Below are 20520 nucleotides of genomic sequence, written 5' to 3' on the forward strand. Positions count from 1 at the left end.
GTGACGAGATATTGTGGATAGTGTATGAATCACCAAATCACCATAAAATGCACAGTCATTGTTAGATTTTCTTGGACATAAGTAACTTTTCTATTCTATGTGGTATCCTTTCTACCTTAGTAGGGTCCACAGATCTCTCAGTTTAGCCAGGATCAACTCGAATTTCTAATATCCGTACCCCTGTCACGAAAGAGTGTGTCCAGGATGTCAAATGTCCCAGTTTCCTCTAAAGCATAAGATTAGGCTGACCTGATTTTTTATGGTCCAGCAGGGGACATCGACAATTTAAAAAGAAAACACAAACACTTACCTAGTCACTATCCGTTGAAATGTTGCAGAAGTTACGTGTAACAGTAGATACAATGACAGAATTTTGCACACTAAATTTGTAGAGTATCTTAACTTTTTGAACTAAATGCATAAACACAAGTAACTCCTATAAATAATTATGACCACTAAGAATTCAATTTCAATACTGACGCATGCATGGAAGTCTTTCATAAAATATTGTAAACACCGAACTCTAACACACACATTTTACAAGTACTTGTCTGAAGAATGTATTTTTTTAAGGATCTGTTTATTCCCATACAGCTTCACACTAAGTTCTTCACATGAGAAATTAAAGTTTGTTTTCACTTGCGAATGCATCCGGTTTCGAATGCCAGCTATAACGGCTGGGAGGATCATCGTGCTAACCACACAATACCTTCATTCTGGTTGGATGATCGACCACCTCTGCTTCGGCATGTGGGCGTGAGGCCAGCAGCCGGCTGGTCAGTCAGGCCCTCCACGGGCTGTAGCGCCACGGATTATTATTATATTAATTCATATAATGTTAACATAGCTGACATCAAGGAGATGTATGAGCAAAAATTGCAACAATATATTTAATATATTAATAACAAAATCATATAGGCCTAGGTAAACAATATGTATATGACATATTCACACACTACTACAAACTGAAGACTGCATATTTTTGGACGATTAATACTTCCCACTCCGCTCTGCTCAGCTTGGTTGTAGCAACAAAAGAATCTACCTGCAACCCCCCCTCACCGATGGCAAGAATACCTCAGGTCCCAGCACTAAACTCGTCGGAGGAAGACAGTAGTTTATTGTCTTTAGTACAGAATGGGTATGTGGTTTGCCACTTATACCTAGGATTTGTTTTGCTACCTGGTAGTGGATTGAATTTAGTTGTGCCTCTGTTTGGGCCTGAGGCTTTGGTAATATGGCCATGGCGTAGTCTTGTAGTGCTATCGAGAAGTTGTCGTACATTAGGTGAAGTGCCATGGGGTGATTTCCACAATATCTGCTGGTTATATACTTGAATATTATTGCTCTCCATTTTAATTTCTGGAGGAGGTTTGAGTAATGTGTTTTTCCCGAGAAGTTATTGCCCATATCTACACCCAGGATTTTGATACAGGTTTGGGTATCTAGTCTGTGTTTCTGGATTTCTATTTCATTCCATAAGTAAGGGCGCTTTCGTCTTTTATGGAATATGATATGTTTACTTTTCCTAGGACTTATTGTTAGTCCTCGTTGATTAAGGTAAAACTGGATGGTCTCAATGTCTTGTTTGAGATTTTCTGTATGTTTGTCTTGGGGGACTTTGGTTGTTATATATATGAAAGGTATACGGGAAAAACGATCAAGGTCCATCAAAAATCGAAATTGAGTTAATAATGCTATCTTATAGTGGAAAAGAAGTACTATCATGTGGTCTAGCTAGTAATAATAAATCATCATTCTTGACATTCCACTACGTCAATTTCTATTAAATACACACATAAGAAAGTATTAAGTGCTTAAACTTTAAAATTCGTTTTTCTCGAAACTTTCTAAAATGGACCTTGATCGTTATTCCCGTGTACCCTTCATATGTCATCAGCGAAAATTAGTACGAGTATGTTGCTTTTTTGTAGTGGGAGCTGTGATAGGCCCATGATGTAAATGGTGAAAAGTATTGGACTGAGCAATGAACCCTGTGGTATTCCTAAGTTGGTAATTCTGGTTGTTGTGTTTCCATAGGCTGCCAGGAAGGACACAGTTCTATTGGTCATGAGATTAATGATGACTTTAATTCTGTGGCCGGGAGGAAAAAGGTCTTAAGTCAATTTTTTGTGTAAATGAGATTTTTATATATTCTGAAAGTGGAAACAATTCTCTACAATCTGGTAAAACGGTTAAAGTCAAATAAGACTCCTGACTGGATTTATAGAGCATTACCAAATGTCCAAAGTATTTTTTTGAATCGAACACACACAGAATAAAGGACTTAGAATATTTAATACTTTATTCCTTACAAACTATCACATGTTTTCTTTCCATGCTTCCTTATTAAGAAGGTCTGAAATGTATTTTAGCCATTTTATTACATACTGATGTCCTTTCCTTTTAAAACTTTAAGCACAAGGGTAAACAGCCCTATAATTGTTTAAGACCCATTTTGCATTCCTAATAATTCACATTTCTCATTTAATGGCTTCATTGCCAAATGCAAGGCACTAGACAACAACATTTCTCATTTATTTTGACATGAAAAAGGTCTTATGTTTAATAGTCCCTTCTACTCAGTTTGGGTTCTAGTCTTAAAAGGGCTTAAGTGCGGCTATTTTTGGAAACAATCAATAAAATTGTTAATTGAGCAACATTACCTATTTTAGAAGAAATATAAACAAATAATATCCAAGAAAAACCCCTTAATTAAAAAAACTATAATTGATACCAATTTCAATCTTTCTATTGCTTTTCTGAAAAGTATAAAATTTCTGCTTAAGACCTTTTTCCTCCCGGCCACAGAAATATATCTGGAGGGAGTAAAATTTTTCCATTTCTTGTTGTAGATTTGAGAGTATCACTGAATCATAGGCATTTGATATGTTCATCTCTTCTAGATTGAGTTGTTGCCTTTGGGTCCATGCTGATAAAATATCTAAGACTATATGCAGTAGACAATGTGATGTATTGTGTCCCTTTCTATATCCATATTGACATTTGGGCCATTGTCCATATAGGCCTAAACAAATAATATTTGTTGTGTTAGAATTTTTTCAAATATTTTCCTTACGGTATTTGTTAGGATTATCGGACGAAAATCTTGCACCTGGAATCCTGTCGTTCCTGGTTTTTGTATGGGTATGAAATAATATTGTCTCCATGAATTAGGGATCGCATTTTGTTTTAGAATATGTGTGTATGCTTTTGCTAATATTGTATAGTATTTGTCAGGCAAATTTTTCACAATTTCATAAGACATTTCATCAGATCCCGTGACCATTCCTTTCTGCACTGTTTGTAGTGCTATTTTAATTTCTTCAGGCGTGATGTCTGTTGTGAGTTTATCTGCCACCCCGTCATAAATGAAATGTGGCAAGCGGTTTTTATTCTGGACCTCATGTGGTGCGATCATGTTTAGGAAGTCCTCCTGTAACTTAGGGTGTCTTTGTATAATGGAGTTTTGGGGACTTTCTTTTCGTTTTATTTGCTTCCAGACCATTGAAGTGGATGTGTGGCCTGTAATTTGGGAGCAGAAGGTTTTCCAGGCCTTGCGTTTGGCATTGAGAATGAGCCTTCGTATCTTTGCCTTTTGTCATTTGTATGCAATGTAATTGGTTAAATTTTTTTGGCGGATGAAAGTTTTTGCCATTTCTTTCCTCTTGTTGATTTCCTCCCTTATCTCCTCACTCCACCATTTGGGTTTGACAGTACTGTGCCAGTTTTTGGTCGATTTGGCTGGTTTGTTGCGATTTTCCTCAAATTGGCTGTAGTCTGTTATGATTTGCACAAGCTGCTCAATATCCACTTCCATGTCTGCCTGTATGATAACTACTTTTGTGCTCTGTTGGCGAATTGTATGTATGTATGTATGTATGTATGTATGTATGCATGCACACCGCAATGGGTATATACCCAGTGGCAGTGGTAACTAATTACACTCAATAATGACAATAATAAACTTATTAATTAAAAATACAATTAATAATAATACTAATAATTAATACTAACAATAATTTATAATAATAATAATAATAATAATAATAATAATAATAATAATAATAACAATAACAACAGGGAATATCCTACATTAAATGAAACGATCGCTTAAAATAACATTTGAAATAAATCTAATTTGTATCTTAAACCTAAGATCGAACTAAAACCCACGAGTATGATATGTTCATATCTGCACAAGTACCTTTCAACATTACACTCATTTCCCTGTCAACTCACTCACTGCACTGGAACTATGACACATTTCACTGATTCTATCCTGATTTCACTAACACTTCAAAACCATTTCACTGTTCAAATACTTTGCACTGCCACTATAAACTATAAAGCTTCACTGACAGGAACACGTTTCACTTACACTACACACTTCACTGACACAACATAATTGTTCACTGATACAACACTTCAATAACAACATATCATTTACACCTTTTAAATACTGTGTATAATTACCGTCTATTAGTAAAGGCCTTAAGCCTATTTTTAAATACATTTTTGGTTGTTGGTAAAGCCTTTAGTAAGTCTGCAGGTAAAGCATTCCAGTCCCTGATAGTATGATTGAAAAAAGAAAACTTTCCAGTGTCCGTCCTCTGCCTTCTTTCCCTCAATTTATATGAGTGGTCGTTCCTTGAAGAGTAATTTGGCGGCTGCAACCTATTTTTTATTTCACTCCAGGCAGGCTCACCTCTGTATGTTTTGAACAATGCGCATAATCGAATTCGCGTTCTCCTGTCCGTGAGTGTGTCCCATTTTAATGGTGAATTTTTCCGACAACACTTGAGAGCCTGTTTTTGAATATTTTCCAGTGTCTTAATATGTTCTAATCTATAAGGATCCCAACATGCAGCACCATATTCCATTACTGGATGTACTAGTGATTTATATGCAATCTCTTTGGATTTATCAGAACCTTTTCTTAGTACCCTCATCACAAAGTGTAATGCGCTCCATGCTTTTCCCGCTGTGTCTGTAACGTGTTCCCCCCAGCCGAGATCGCTGCTAAATGTTATTCTGAGGTATTTACATTTGTTAACTTCCAGAATGGTTTCACCCCCTAACGTATACGATGCGACTATTTTATTTCTTTTCCTTGTAAAGCTGATGGCTTTGTTCTTTAGAGAATTTATTTTCATTTTGTTGGCTATTGCCCAATCGTTTATTCTATTGAGGTCATTCTGGAGAAGAGTAGTATCTTCATAACATTTTATTTCCCTGTATACCACACAATCATCCGCGAATAAGCGAACCCTAGACAAGATATTAACTGGCAGATCATTTACAAAGCCAAGAATAGAAGAGGCCCCAACACACTCCCCTGCGGGACTCCGAAAGTAATTTGAATTGGGTTCGATAATCCCTCCCCTACCCGTACTCTCTGAGTGTGACAAGTTAAAAATTCCTTGATCCACTGGAGCACTCTGAAGTCAATCCCCGTTGATTGTAGTTTAATCAACAATATATCATGTGGGACTACATCGAATGTGCGTGAAAAGTCAATAATCACTGCATCTACTTGGCTACTGGAATCTATTCCATCTTCTAAATCCTGACATACAATTACTAATTGACTCTCGCATGAATAGCCCCCCCGAAATCCATGCTGACAGTTATGTACCCAAATTGAGTCATCCCAATGCTGCCTTAGATAAGCTGAAATCAAGTGTTTCATCTGTTTGCAAACCACAGAGGTGAGGCTGATTGGTCTGTAATTTTTTGTATCTGAGCGAGACCCTGATTTATAAATTGGCACCACTATTGCATCTTTCCAATCTCGCGGGACAATACCATTGTTAAATGATATTTCAATTATATGCAATGTCGTTTGATTACTTGGTTGATTGATATGGATATGGGAAAATGATCACTGCTCATATTATCCATTTTGATTTGCCAGGTCGCAGTTGGAATGAGATTGTTTGAGAGGAAAGTGACGTCTGGTGAGTTATTTTGCTGTCCTAATTATGTCTTTTCTTATCATGAATAAAATTCCTCCACCTTCTCTTTGTAGTCGGTCTAAGCGTATGATTGTGAAACCCTGGATAGTAAATTTTGTTGATGAGTGTAACCATGTTTCAGATATGAAAACTATGTCAGGCTCTTCTTGTATAATAAATTTTTGTTTTGAATGCTTCGGGCGTTCCATTGGATTAGTTTAAGATCTCGAAGACTTTCTGGCATTTGAGCTGGAGTTTTTTTTTTATTTTTTTTTTTTGACTCTCATTAACATTTGGTAGAATTTGTTGGATCATTTTGTAAATTTGTAGTCTCTCATTTTCCATTTTCTTCGGCTTTTCGAGCTTTGTTTCTTTGTAGGGAGGATTTGTTCCCGCGTCCTTTGGGCATTGTGGGGTTGATGCACTACTTTTCTTGTTGGGGAGTAAGTCCTGGGTTATTGTGATTTCTGCTAATTCTGTATATTGGACCTCTTTACCATATAGTTCTTTATACTGTTTGCCTGGTGTGGTTCGACACTGGACCTGCTTGTTGTTTTCCTCTTCGTCTACCTTCCTACTCTGGGGGAGCCCCAGTTTTGATGTAGGTGTTTCTGTGGAGTCTCTTTTTTTCCTACTTGTTTCTGGCTGTGTACTGTTTTCTACCTGTGGGCTGTGTATAGTTTGTGTGGTATTTATTTTTGGTAGCTCCGGAAAGTTATCTTTATTTGTATTTGAGTTGTTCCGTATTGCGACTGCTGCGTTGGACTTGCGACCAGTTAGTAGTTGCATGGCATCATTTCGTCACATTCGTGTTTCATTTACTGTCTGCAAAATTTGTGTTTCCAGCTTTTTGTTTGGACAGTTATCATCTACTAGGATGTGAGGGCCCTGCAGGTGCTGCGACATCGTTCCACCGGATGTGTGTCGCCACATTTTCTGCACTTCTGTGTATTTTACAGAATTTGGCTGGGTGTCCAAATTTGAAGCAGTTTAGGCATTGTAATATGGAAGCTTGAAAATGTTGTATTTCGTATCTGTTGCAATACAGAGTGAGGGCTTTTGGCAGAGACTGTGACCTACATGTTATTGCTACTGTTTGGGTGGGGATATAGTCTACTTGCCCATCCTGGTTGATGCTCCTTTTTTTGAAACGATGGATATGCGTGATTTTTGCGCCATCTTCCATTTTGGATGCCTGCAACATTTTCTTATCTTGAATGTTCACTTCCACTAGATGACTCTCAATTTTCAGCAGACGACAGGCTATAGGTGTAGCAGGGATGCCAATATCTGCAAACGAAATGAAACTAATGTGAGGAATGTTACAACAGGTGTGCTAAACGTGAGGAATGTTACAATAGATGTGTAGTATAGTGTTACATTAGATTGCATAACGTGTGTATTGCGTTATGTTAGGTTTGGTTAGGTGTGTAATGTTAGAACAGGTGTGTAGTATTTTCTGACAGGTTACAACGTTACATTTTGTACTATTCTCAGATGTTATTTTATGTTAGGTTAGGTTAGGTGAGTACCGTTGCTTACGAGATTACACAAGCTGGTGCATAGCACGATCGAGACTAGGTCTCTGTGAGTCATGACAATTTCTGCCGCTAGGTTCGCCTCGCTGCCCTAAGAAATGATGAATAGTACCATTACAAAGCATCGTGTATCGTGAAAATAGTTAGATTAATTGTGCATTACTGATTGAGTACGAATATTATAAATATGCCAAGCATATTACAGTGTTATTTGAAGTTTGTTCAGCTAAGTTATATTCGAAAATTGTCTATGTTTTGCTATGTGAAGAACTCAGTACCAACAGGTAGTATCTTTATAGGTTAAGGTAAATGTCAAAGTTCTCTCATATAACAAGCAATGCTATGTTAAAAGTAGCGAATTGCATTGTCCGACTCTCGAATGATGTGACCCGAAATGTAAAATAATTTCATGCATTGTTTCACTTACCAATCATTACTGATATAGGCCTAATGAAAATGTGAACGACGTGATGTAAACATTGAAGATAATGTTGTTACTGTTTTCCCTTTCTTTTTTAGAAAATACCGACAAAAGGGATAAACTCCAGAACATGGATTGCACCCTTTCCCTCTTACTTCAAAATTCCAACCTTGTGCACACAAAATAAATTATAGGCACTGAAAAGTGCCTTTTCGTAAATATAATGACGCGCATTCGACAAACTTAGACAAATCTGCTCTTTTTAGTATTTTAAGACATAATTTGGTAGGTGCAGTCCGTGTTCTAAAATTTTCTCCAAACTGGTAACTAATAATGGCTGCTGCGAAATAGGCTGAGGTGGTTATAAATGCTAATTCAAAATATATTTACACGCACTAAAATACTACAGCGTTTACTATTACTATGTCAATAGATTAATCAGTAGGCTTATAGAAATGTTTTCACCACTGCAAGAAAAAATCGCGCAATAATTATATTTCTCAGTTATTGTGACGCTCGTATTTTTTTTAAAAAGAGAGGGAGAAGTTAGGCCTTCTTGCATATGCTTAATTATGAATTCAAGGAAATTAAAGATAATGCAGTACCTTAATTAGTTGCAATATCTTATTTAATAACAATATTAATAATAGTAGGTGAAAAGGGTAGGCTATAGTGCGTATATGTAAGATGTCAAGTTAATTTATTTCCGGAAATGTTTGGTGTATGAACTGAAGTACGGAGCAGACAGTCCCTCAGTTTATATGTAATATGTTTTAATATCAAGAATGACAGCCTTTTATTGTAATATAATTGAGGAGTAGAAGTTTGGAAATTACGTCTATTGTCCATAAAATATTGTACGAAGCATTTAATAAGCAATGGTGAGTCCTTTAAATGTCCCAAATGTCAATGTCATTTAAGTGTTCTGCTATGAATATTTAGGGCAGAACAGCGCTCCGAGCGGCGGAATTGGCATTACGAGGGAACCACTTCAGACTCTTTTTTTCAAGCGCTATGCGCCAGCTTGTGTAATCTCGTAAGCAATGGTGAGTACTATTCTCAGACGTTAGGTTAGGTTAGGTGAGTATTATTCTCAGACGTTAGGTTAGATTAGGTTAAGTGTGTACTATTCTCAGACGTTAGATTAGGTTAGATTAGATTAGGTGTATAAGATTATATGAAAAGTTACGTTAGGTTAGATTTATATTGTCGGACCATCGGATCTGTGCCCCTGTGAGATATGCGAATTGAACCCTAATTCCTTCTCAGCCTCGGTAATTCATTTCTCTCCCTGCATTTCTATCTCTCTCCCTTTCTCTCCCCCACTATTCACAATTTTGAGCCTCCTTGCGGGACAGTTTATTTGCATTTGCAGTCAGTGTTGTCAACTCAACATGAATACTGCAGCACGGAGTTACAGTCTTAGGCTGTGACACAGTGGTGAAAAAATTATTATTAAGCAAGTAATAGCATTTTGCGATGAAGAGAAACAAACAGTTCATCTCTTTCCTATAAATAAGGCAACGATAAAAACAGCTGCGATCACTTGTGAGACTTACTTTATTTCAATTGATTATGTATTAAAATTACTGACTTACCTAATACTAATACAGTATGTTATGTAATTTATATAGGCAAGTCATAGCGCTTAATAAAGAAAATCAGGAGAGGGAGAGTCTGTGGAGGAGATGAAAAGTTAGAATCACCAGGGAAGAACAGACCTAGAGAACCTTTAATTCTTGTAGATCATATGAACCAATGTATATTTTAAGAAAAAAGATACAAGAATTTAATACCTTGCAGAAATAAATTCCGACATTGAAGAAATTACTGAAATTACTGAAGGTTACGAGAGAAGCAATAATTTTCAAGGTTGGAGAGAAACGCTACGGAAAGTGATTCGAGACATGCAATTTAGGTTTAAAAAATGTAGAAATACAAGATGTATTTTGATTGAAAGAAATGATATTGTAGCATGGAGGACCAGTTATTTATGACAACGTTTGATGGAAGTCTGGCAACATCCCCATTCGGCAAGGTTCGTGGTCTGCTGTTTGATGTGGTGGGAGAAAAGCGGGTGGAATGGAGTGAGTACAGGTGTTAACTTCTTCAAGAACAATGACAGCGCTGAAGGGGCACAGATCCGATGGTCCGACAATTGTCGGCACAGCATATCTTGAGGTACTAAGATGCAACTTCAACATTTTTCCCCCATTACGTGATCACTAGCTGAAATCTAGTGTTTTTGCAGCCCCCAGGTTCACTTCACTACTGGCAACACTTACTTCAACACCCATATGTTCTAGATATCATGATAGATAGTCATTTTGTAGTTCCTATGTTGGTGCACTTGGAATTATTATTCAGGCCTATCTGCTACTCGATTTAAAATTCACTAGATTTATTCAAACGTAATATTGTGCGTGTATTTTATATCGCGATTATAATATATATAATATATTCCGGGAATTGTGAGTTGTACGTGAAGTTACTATTTCCATCACATCACATAATACTACTCTGTGGTGCAGTTATTGTTATTATCAGAACTGCCGGTATTGTATGTTTCTAGGTAAGTAGAAATTTTGGAGCATTACATTGCAATATTACAATAAATTAACATATTAGAATGTTGTGTTGTATTAAGATTTACTGTTATTTAATATGCATCATTAAGATATTATATTACATAGGCATACTTATATTCTAGAATAGTGAAATTTATAATTAGGCCTACAGATGATTCTGCTGAGGTAAGAGCATTATTTTAACTTTAAAACACTATTCATATAAAAATAAATTATATCATATAACAATTACATTTTTATCATAATATAAGGTATTCTCCAGAGAAGCTACATCAAAGAAGGCATGTTTCACTGGCTTATGAGAGATGTATATAGTGGTAAACACGTGGTTTATTAGTTTGCTGTAATAAAAACTTCCAACTATCCATTAGAATATACAGGTATCAAATGACTTTTATGTTGAAAGTATTTATAGCTCCAAACTAAAACCATGTGTTACCAGTATCATCTCACAGAAGTCAATGGAACAAAAGAAAATAGTGTCTCCTATGGTGTAGTTATTTTGGAGAATTACGTAATATAATTTTACATAACCTTACAAATAGTTAGTATAATGAAAGTGAATAAAATCAAGGTTGAAGTTAGGTTAATGTGTAGTTCATATTTTAAAATGCAATAACCATTTTATTTTAAGGTTATAACATGTCCAGAAGGGAAGAGTCTCAAGAACTTATAGGCCTACATCAAGAAAGAAAAGGCTTTCGTTACAGAGCAGCTTACAATAAGCAGTGGTTGATATGTACAGACAATTGAAGGCTGAAGCAGAATAGGAAGATATCTGTCAAACCAAAGCGGTTCTAATGGTAAGAATTGCAAATCTCTTGTAAGTAGGCCTACCTGTTTTTATAGATAATATTTGACAGGATCAGTACCGATCTTATTCCATAAGGATGCATCCATGATAGTGTGTTAAAAAATATTTACACATAATTTAACATACGAAGACTTTTCTGTAACCTAATCTAATGCAACTTTATTATAAACTAATGCATGTGGTTGAGTTTACATGCAACTGAATTTTGAAAAATTTTAAGCTTACTTAGAAATACAAGTCTCAAATAAAGTAAAGTCCCATCACTGATAACCTTTTGTATGTACAAAAATATTCTTGTTAGAAATTAAGTAAAAAAAAAAAAAGTATTCATTAACGCAGACGAATATTTTTATTATTGTCCCAAGTACTTCAGTGTATTACCATAATCTTTAAGGCTATAGGAATAATTAAAAAGGAGCATATTATATGTTTACTTGTTCCAGATATAGTTACGCCACAGGCATGTATGTATAAGAAGCATTAAATTGGACTCTCACTTTGAGAGGGGAACAGAGGTTAAGGGTGTTAGAGTGTAAGGTTCTTAGGAAAATATTTGGAACTAAGAGGGATGAAGTTACAGGAAAATGGAGAAAGTTACACAACGCACAACTGCAAGCATTGTCTTCTTCACTTAACATTATTAAATCCAGACGTTTGATGTGGGCAGGGTATGTAGCACGAATGAGTGAGTCCATAAATGCATATAGAGTTAGTTTGAAGACCTTTGGAGAGGCCGAGACGTAGATGGGAGGATAATATTTTGAGGGAGGTGGAATATGATGTTAGGGACTGGATTAATATTGTTCAGGATAGGGACGAATGGTGGGCTTATGTGCATCAGATAATTTTTCCAAGGAAGTCATTGCAAGATTTTTATATGATAGACTGAATCGAGATGAAGAAAATTATGGCAGTAACATTTTTTTTTAATTTTAATAAGTTAAAAGGCTGTAGACTTTACTCTTATAATTACTTCTTATTTATCACTACCGGTACTATTTTCATTCCTGTTCAGGAAAAATAGTAACAGCCATGCTGGTACTGGGCTATGTAACAGGAAACTATGATACATACTTCATTTGAAGGATCACGTTCGTCATTAAGGACAATTTTGAAGGAAATGTGGTTTAAATTGAGAGTAAGAGTAAGAGAAAGTAAAAATATTAAGAGAATATGTGAGAAATATGAAAAGTGAGGGTCCAAAGTCTGTTGTTTTTCTGGATGAAACGTTGATTTTTATGAATGGCAGGCTTTATTACAAGATTTTAAGATAGAAAAGGGAATACATGTTGTAACATTATTAATTCCATGTAGGCTATATTTCATAGACTCTGCAACACATTCATGGAGCAAACCAGTATCGTTGGTGGTAAGGTTCAAGGAGTTATGCATCGACCTGCTGTAGGAGGAAGACTGGTCATTGTACAAGATGGAACCTGGTAGTGTAACTACAATACTATTAAACTATATATGGTGTAGTAACTTTTATTATATGTTCTATCTAGAATCTAAATATCTTGTGTCTTTTATAGATGCAGATTTAACTTTTTGCATCCAATTTGAAGACTGGCCAAGATTACTATGGTGCCATGAATACATTCTAGAAGTGGGTGGAGAGGTAGCTTATTGTTGGGTTGAGAAATTTAGATCCTTCGATCATTATTATGGATAATGCTTTCTACCACAATAAAATTGCAGAATAGAAACCCACAACAAAAGGAGACCCTTTATAAAAATGTTGGCAAGTACACAACAAATTTTGATGGTGAAGTTGAAGCCATTTATACACCACTTCAAAATGTATTTGTTTGGCTAAACCAGTGCAAAAACATTGTCATCCTGTCTGACTCCAAAGCTGCAATCCAGTCCATCAGCTCAACTACATCCCCTAAAATGGAAAAAGTAAAAGAAATTCATTGCATGGTAAAACAAATTCAAATGAGTATATGAATGTAGATATTAACAATAAAAGATTGTGTGGGGTCAGAAAAGACCCCAGGTAAATGTCGAGAGTTAATTGCCTCTTTGCCTGCCAATTGTGCCTGTTTATTTTTTAATTGTCCTTTATGCCTGCTTACTTTAAGTAACATAAATGCATATACATTCGGGCTCTAGTAATAAGATTTCATCATATGAGATTTTAGGCTTTCGGAGTTCATTCATCCAGTAAATCATACACAATTATATAGCACAAATCAAAACAAATACATAAATAAAAATAATATATAAATATACTAAAAGAAATATAAAAATAGGTACATTAAAACACACACAAATGAACAATATGTGATAAGGTCTTACAAAAAATTTTCTGTCTTTCAATAGAAATAGGCCTATCTATATTGATTTTCGATTTTTCCGACATTTCAGGAATAGGGTCTACTTGTAGGTTTTGTTCGTTGCATATATCACTCAATACATGGAAGAGTTTCCTACCCTGTCATTAGTTCTTGACTATCCCCAACAATTTGATAATACTGTATAGTAACAACATCAAATTGTCACATTACTCTGTGTAGCTGACAGAAAAACTATTTTCACATTATAGGCTTCAGCTAGTGAACTTGCTGGCAATGGTGGCAACATTGGCCCAGTGCACTGGAACCGCAGCAGTGCTATAAACTACCTGGTATCACGTCAGGCTCCTGATGGTTCGTTTGGATACGTCTTTACAACCACTGAAGTTGTGCTTGGCTTGGGACCACGACGACTCAGCTCTGTTAGAGACCTCAATTGTAGTAGTGGTAATTCTGCAGGAACTTTCACCGCTAGTGGTAAGTGTAACATTTAATAAACAGTCAAGTGTTTACAAGCACAAGAAAATGAAAGGATTCAAGAAATATAGAATCAAATAGATCAACCACAAATGGGTACCGGTATGAATTCAATAAAATTACAGTAAAACCTCGATAAGATGCGCCCGCTTATTACGCTGTCCCTTGTAATACGTTTTTTTTGTCCGGTCCCTGCACATTTCATATATAACACCTTTATAAAATACCCCATTTGTTGTGCTCAAGTCCCACATAATACGCTGTTTTTGTGGAATATTTTCGATGTAATTTTCAGCAATGTACTTTAACAGCAATGAAACATCTTGGTCATTGAACTCACTGGTGCCATTAACCTGAAAAGTATTGATATTCGACCCTTTACCTGCGCATTTAAACCTTCATACTTCATACCTCACCCTCTTGTTACGCTCTCTTATTCGACTACTTACCTGCGCGGTTAAAGTTTACATACAGTTACAATACCTCACCCTCTTGCTAACCCTCTCTCTCAAACAGCATTCCTCACTCGGCCGTAATAAAATTCTGGAAATTTTTTGTTGGGCAGATTGTTGTCCTTTAGTGCATTGAAGTGTCGGTGAATGTGATTACAATGAGTTTTAAATGAAAAGCGCTTTATTTGTCGGAAAAATTGAAAATCTTACGAAAGTACGATGAGAACAGTACTCTTACTCAGAAACAACTCTCTTATTCATTAGGAATCCCATCATCGACATTAAGAACGATAATAAAAAATCGCGACTCAATCACTGCAGCTGCGATGTCAGGAGGATGTAATCACAGGAAACTGAAGTGTGGTAAACATGAGGACTTGGAGAACATGCACATGGCAAACAACTATAAATGACTTTTTTTTTTTCCGAAAGAATTAAGTACAGTACATATTGTAAATGTCTTTGACATACAGTACAGTAATTACCTAATGGAGTAATACTATATTACCTTTCATGACTCATGTATTTCAATAAAGAAAAATGCTAATAGATACTGTATATAAGTCAAAATTAGTATACCCGCCTAATACCGCGGTCCCGGTTAATACGTGGTCCCTTGAACAGCGTCTTACTGGGGTTTTACTGTATATTCATATAAAATAGGCTAGGCCTAGGCACTAACTTGTGTCTCTAACACTGGTAATGTTATGATAATCAACACAGGTTGATCTTTGACATAACGAACATAAAGTAGCCTACAGCATTGCTAAGTTCATCCTGTGAACAAAAGTAAATAGTTCAGGAATTTTAGTCCCTGTTTTAATGTCTTAATTAATATCATTTTACATCAACCATTAAGCGAGAAGCTCTACGTTAGGGTTTCCCTTATATGGGATTTTCTTTTTTTTTTTTTTTATGTATCAAACGTGTACCCCCTAATTTTGTTTTATTACAGTTCCTCCCATGTAAAATTTTTCTTAATTGCATGGCTTTAACCCATGCCGACTTTGCTTTCAAATTTTAACTTCGTTTAAATTTATTGATGATTAATGAACAAATCAATTTCGCAAGTTTTTTTTATTTTTCTTCTGACAACCATGGTCTTCGTCATGTTTGCATTTATCTTCATCCCATATTGCTCACAGTTGTTATTTAGCTCCAGTAGCATATCCCTTAGTGTCGTCTCCTCTTCTACTAACAACAACATATTATCAGCAAATTTTATGCACTTTATTCTTCTTTCTCCTACTATCACCCCTCCCATGTTCTGAAAACAGTTCTTTACCAAATTCTCCAAGTAGATGTTGAACAGATAAGTGATAAAGGGCATCCTTGTCATACTCCTCTCCCTATTTCACTTTCTTCAGACATTTCTTCTCCTATCCTGACTTTGACTTGTTGTTTCATATAATTATGTTGTTGTTGTTTTCTAATGCCAGGAGTTTGACAATAAAGTCATTTCACCTCTTGCACTCCAATATTTTTCAAAGATATTGTCATGGTCAGCCAGCACAGATTTTGGGGTGTTCCGAATCCATTTTTTGATTTGAATTGCACAATGTGCAGTTAGGGGACAGATATATTCCAATTCTATGCAGGTGCTGGCCAAACAGTCATGGCCTGTTGCCAATCTAAATGCAGCTACAGATGATTTGCGTGGTAAATCGGAAATTAACTGTGGATTATGATGCAGAGAGTTTCATTTTTTCCCTTGAGATTGTGATATCAAATTTTGTTTGTTGAAGTTTAAGTATGTAGATTTAATAAATCTTTTCACGTAGATTTAGTAACAGTACTGCCCTTCTTTGCTAAAGCATCCGCATTCTCGTTTCCCAGGATTCCACAATGGGATGGTATCCATTGGAATACAATTCTTTTATTGAGTGATATTAATTGAGAGAGCATTTTAGTTATTTCTGCTGTTTGAGATGAAGGTGTGTGGCTAGAGACTATTGATAGAATAGCTGCTTTGGAATCTGACAATATAACTGCATTTTTAATTTTATTGATGTGGCATAGAAGATTCCTGAGACTTTCACTTATTGCAATGATTTCTCCATCAAAACTTGTTATTCCATATCCAAGAGATCTATAAAGTGAGAAGAGACAGCACGTAACACCTGCACCGGCACCTTGTTATTTTTTCTTTTAAATTCGGGATGTTGATTTTCTGTTTTAATTCTTGAACCATTGATATGAAACTTTTTTGAGTTTTCAATCTACAGAGAGTACTGTATGAATGCCAATTGTTTCCTGGTAATCTGATAAGTTTTTCATATTGAATCAGTGCTTTTTCTTCTATTGTCATTTTGATGCTGTTAATGTTAGTGGGGAGTCTCATAGAATCTATTGGAGTTGTTTTGATTTCACCAGTAATGAGCCTGAGATCTGGTTTTGAACACGTTCTATTTCGTTTATGAAAGGTGAAGTAAATAAAATTTCTCTGCAGTATGTCAGTACTGGCTGTACAAACGTTTTGTATGTAGTGTTCAAAGTATTTCTAGAGCATCCCCATTTCTTTCCTGCTAGTCTTTTCTGAAGGGAAAATCTTTTACGAGCTTTTTCAGAAATATATTTAACACTTTGAGCCCAGAGCCATTTAAATACTCTCGTTACCGTGTGCCGGAAAGTTTTAAGGGTTCAAAAAAAATTAATAAAATTAATAAATTTAGAGATAAAAATATAAAATTTTAACAGGATTTAAATAAAGATATATACTTTTGTGTATGATAGTTGTATTGGTACTTACATTTCATCCTGAGAGTGTATTGTTGTTGCAGATTTTGGCACATTATTCCAAGATTCCATAGATAATTCACACTAATTATGTACATATAAAACACACTTTTGACACTAAATATTACACTCTTTCACTTTCAGTTATCTTAGCATTAGTTTCTTTTCCCTGCTACTCCCAATAGTTCGCTCTTGTATGGTAAATTTCGAAACAATTCCCGATGAAAAGTCCCACATCGCATCTCGCACAGTAGATGGTCGTGTACTTCTGTGTGGCCTTGCCAGTGTGATGCTTGCCTCTATCTGCGCAAACTTTGCACGTACGCTGTGTATGACCTTTTTGTTTCGATCCTATACCAGGAATCCTGTGAGGAAAATGATCTCTTCCAACAAGCCTACCACCAGTACTTAGACGTGATTGTATCGTCATTTCCATCCCTACACTCGTAACAAGACTCTCTGCAACTTTTGCGATGAACTTGTGAAGTGTCAATTTCTTTACACATTTTTTGCGATGCAAAATATGCGCATTCACAAGTGCAAGATCAAAGAGGTGAAAAAACAATTTTTCCACCACTTCAGTGATTTCCTCTGAAAGGAATAATATGAGAGCATCTGGTCAGATTTATCTACTTCTATTTTCAATTTATTATAGTCCACAACTGCAATGGGTTTTATTTTTTGATGCTCTCCTTTCGATGTTGTTTGAACAATGTGATCATCATGTGCAGTGCTTAGTAAAATATACATCTCGTACATCACGCCATTTTATAGCTAGGAGATGATCTCTTTGTGCAGTCAATTTTTCCCCTTTTTTTATTTTTTCTGAAAATATATCTTTTGGCATTTCTTTGCGATTTGCCGTAACGGTTCCTACTGCTTTTGTTTCAACAGTCCACAGGTGATCGAAAAGTTTTGGACTTGTAAAATATCTGTCCATATAGACTGTGTGCCATTTGTTTGTTACTGGTTCACATAATCTATTGACAACACTGAAAGCAGTATTATAATCTTCCTCTGTTTCGTGTGCACCAGCATAAACTTGGAGACTGTGCACATATCCACTGATAGCCTCGCACAGTTCATAGATTTTTATTCCATATTTATGAGGTTTTCCTTTTATATAAACTCGAAAAAATATTCGACCCCGAAATGGACAGATAGCCTCATCTATTGTAAGATTTTCATCTGGAGTGTACACATCTCGAAATCTCGTTGTGAGGATATTCAAGAATGGCTTTATTTTGTAGAGAGGATCGTAGCCTGGCTGGTCTCTGGCGACACGTCTCTCATTGTCATTTAGGTGCAGCATTGTGAAAATTGCCAGGAATCGATCCCGAGACATCCCAAGTGTTTTTGTGTAAGTAGTGCGTAGAATTGGCTCTGAATTCCAGTAATCCCTTAGAGACGGCTTCTTTACTAAGCACATATGAATGACTATTGCAAAAAATATTTTTATTTCATTTATAGACACGTCTTTCCATTGAGCATATATAGATTTTGGTTTGATAGGGCCTTCATTTTTTCTGATATTGATTTGTTGTTTGGCATATTTATTTGTTTCTGATTGAATTTCCGAAAATACTGAATTGTCAACAAATAAATTGAATACATCAATGGCAGAGCTTTCGTTGTTTATTTCCAAATCTGGGTTCAGTCCCGGATTTCCAGAAAATATAGGTCTATTTACTAGCTAAATATTTTTGTTCCACCTTGAATTTGTTTCTGTGGGATTTCTAGAAGCAGCTCGTTTTCTTTTTCGTCCTTTCTCTGGTTGTGGTTCTACTGGCAGGTCTACAGGTTCTGTTTCTGGGTCTACCGGTACAGATTCTGTTTCTAGCTCTTCTGTTTCTGGAAGAATAAAATCTTGCTCCGTAGCAAAACGATTAGATTCCTCAACCTCATAATCTGAATCTGAATCATTCAAAATTTCACACAGTTCGGCACTCGTTACATATCGCGGCCGCGAAGGTTGCACATTTGTACTCGTCCCTGGATTATCCATTACGCACCGAACACACTTCCACTGTAATATCTAGGAACCAACTGGAGATATTATGAAACTTTTCCTTATGAGGCATTCTATATTTAGTCTGGGGTCATAGAATTACAGCTGGAGAATGTTATCTTATGAATGCTGACATAAACATTACTTCAAGAAATGTTTCTCTTTATGCCAAGCTACCAGAGGTACAGCACTGAACTCCAGATGGCATAGCATGTAAATGCCATAAGCTAGAGCCCTCTGCTTTATGAAACTAATACTATATGAACAGGGCTATAATACGGCACAAGATTCATAATGATACCTCATATGGTTTTCTCAAAACGAATGTTCGAACTTTGCACGCGAGCTTTGAATAAGTCGCTGAGGTTGAAGACGCAGCAGTACATTGTTCCAGAGGGCATAACTTGAAGTCTAACTAATTGATGTCTTTGCTATATAAAACTAAAACTAGAAAGACGGACCTACAATACAGTGCAACATTCATGTTGAAAACTCAAACGGTTTTAGCGTAGTACATTTTTAAACTTGTAATGGTAATAGTACCATGTCCGGCGCCTTGGTGAATTTAAACGCATGGTAATATTACCATGGCTGGGCGCAAAGTGTTAAATGATTGCTCCATTTTAACTTACTGTCGAAATAGACTGGAACAGTATAAAACAGATTGCAATGAAAAGGAAGGAAAAAAAATTGAAATTATTTAAGCAGCAGCAGCCAATAATAATGTATTTGGAGGAGAAATACGTGTAATCATAATCCATGACACTACAGCCCATGAAGGGCCTAGACCGACCAGCTGGGTGCTGGTCTCACGCCCACATGCCGAAGCACAGGTGGACGATCATCCAACCAGAATGGCGGTATCGTGTGGTTAGCACGATGATCCCCTCCCAGCCGTTATAGCTGGTATTTGCAACCGCATTTCACTACCTATCATAACTCCCCAAGTGCATCACGATGCTATATTTTACTATACTCTGTTGTATAGGTTAGCCAGTGGCAATTATCTCTAGAAACACGATTTGTCTTTTGTTCCAATGAAATGTCAAAAATTACTTTAAAGATATGCATATCATTTTATTCGTTATTTTCACTATAAAATTATAGACTTCATTTGTTCTGAGACATTCCCTAGTCCTGCCAGGAAATTTTCATCTAGAAATTAGAGTATTTTTCATATATTAATAGTTCTGCCAGCACAAAATTGTGGCCAGGTTTACGTTATCAAACTG

At 36.0% G+C, this 20520-nt stretch overlaps 2 protein-coding genes across 5 annotated transcripts in view; one reads left to right on the plus strand and one right to left on the minus strand.

The window, feature by feature from the left end:
• Positions 1–20520, minus strand: part of LOC138710132 (nucleolar protein 12-like) — a 717371-nt gene that overhangs the window by 65904 nt on the left and 630947 nt on the right. For all 4 annotated transcript variants that reach the window (XM_069840765.1, XM_069840766.1, XM_069840768.1 and 1 more), the window contains one exon: positions 7079–7247. The gene's annotated coding sequence lies outside the window, so the exon portion shown is untranslated. The remainder of the gene's footprint in view (positions 1–7078; positions 7248–20520) is intronic.
• Positions 9892–20520, plus strand: part of LOC138711282 (uncharacterized protein CG3556-like) — a 95101-nt gene continuing 84472 nt past the window's right edge. The window contains exons 1-2 of the mRNA XM_069842712.1: positions 9892–9978; positions 13867–14092. Coding sequence (XP_069698813.1) covers positions 9892–9978; positions 13867–14092 — 313 coding nt within the window. The remainder of the gene's footprint in view (positions 9979–13866; positions 14093–20520) is intronic.

The sequence above is a fragment of the Periplaneta americana genome, chromosome 12, assembly GCF_040183065.1.
Source record: "Periplaneta americana isolate PAMFEO1 chromosome 12, P.americana_PAMFEO1_priV1, whole genome shotgun sequence".
NCBI classification, from domain to species: Eukaryota; Metazoa; Arthropoda; class Insecta; order Blattodea; family Blattidae; genus Periplaneta; species Periplaneta americana.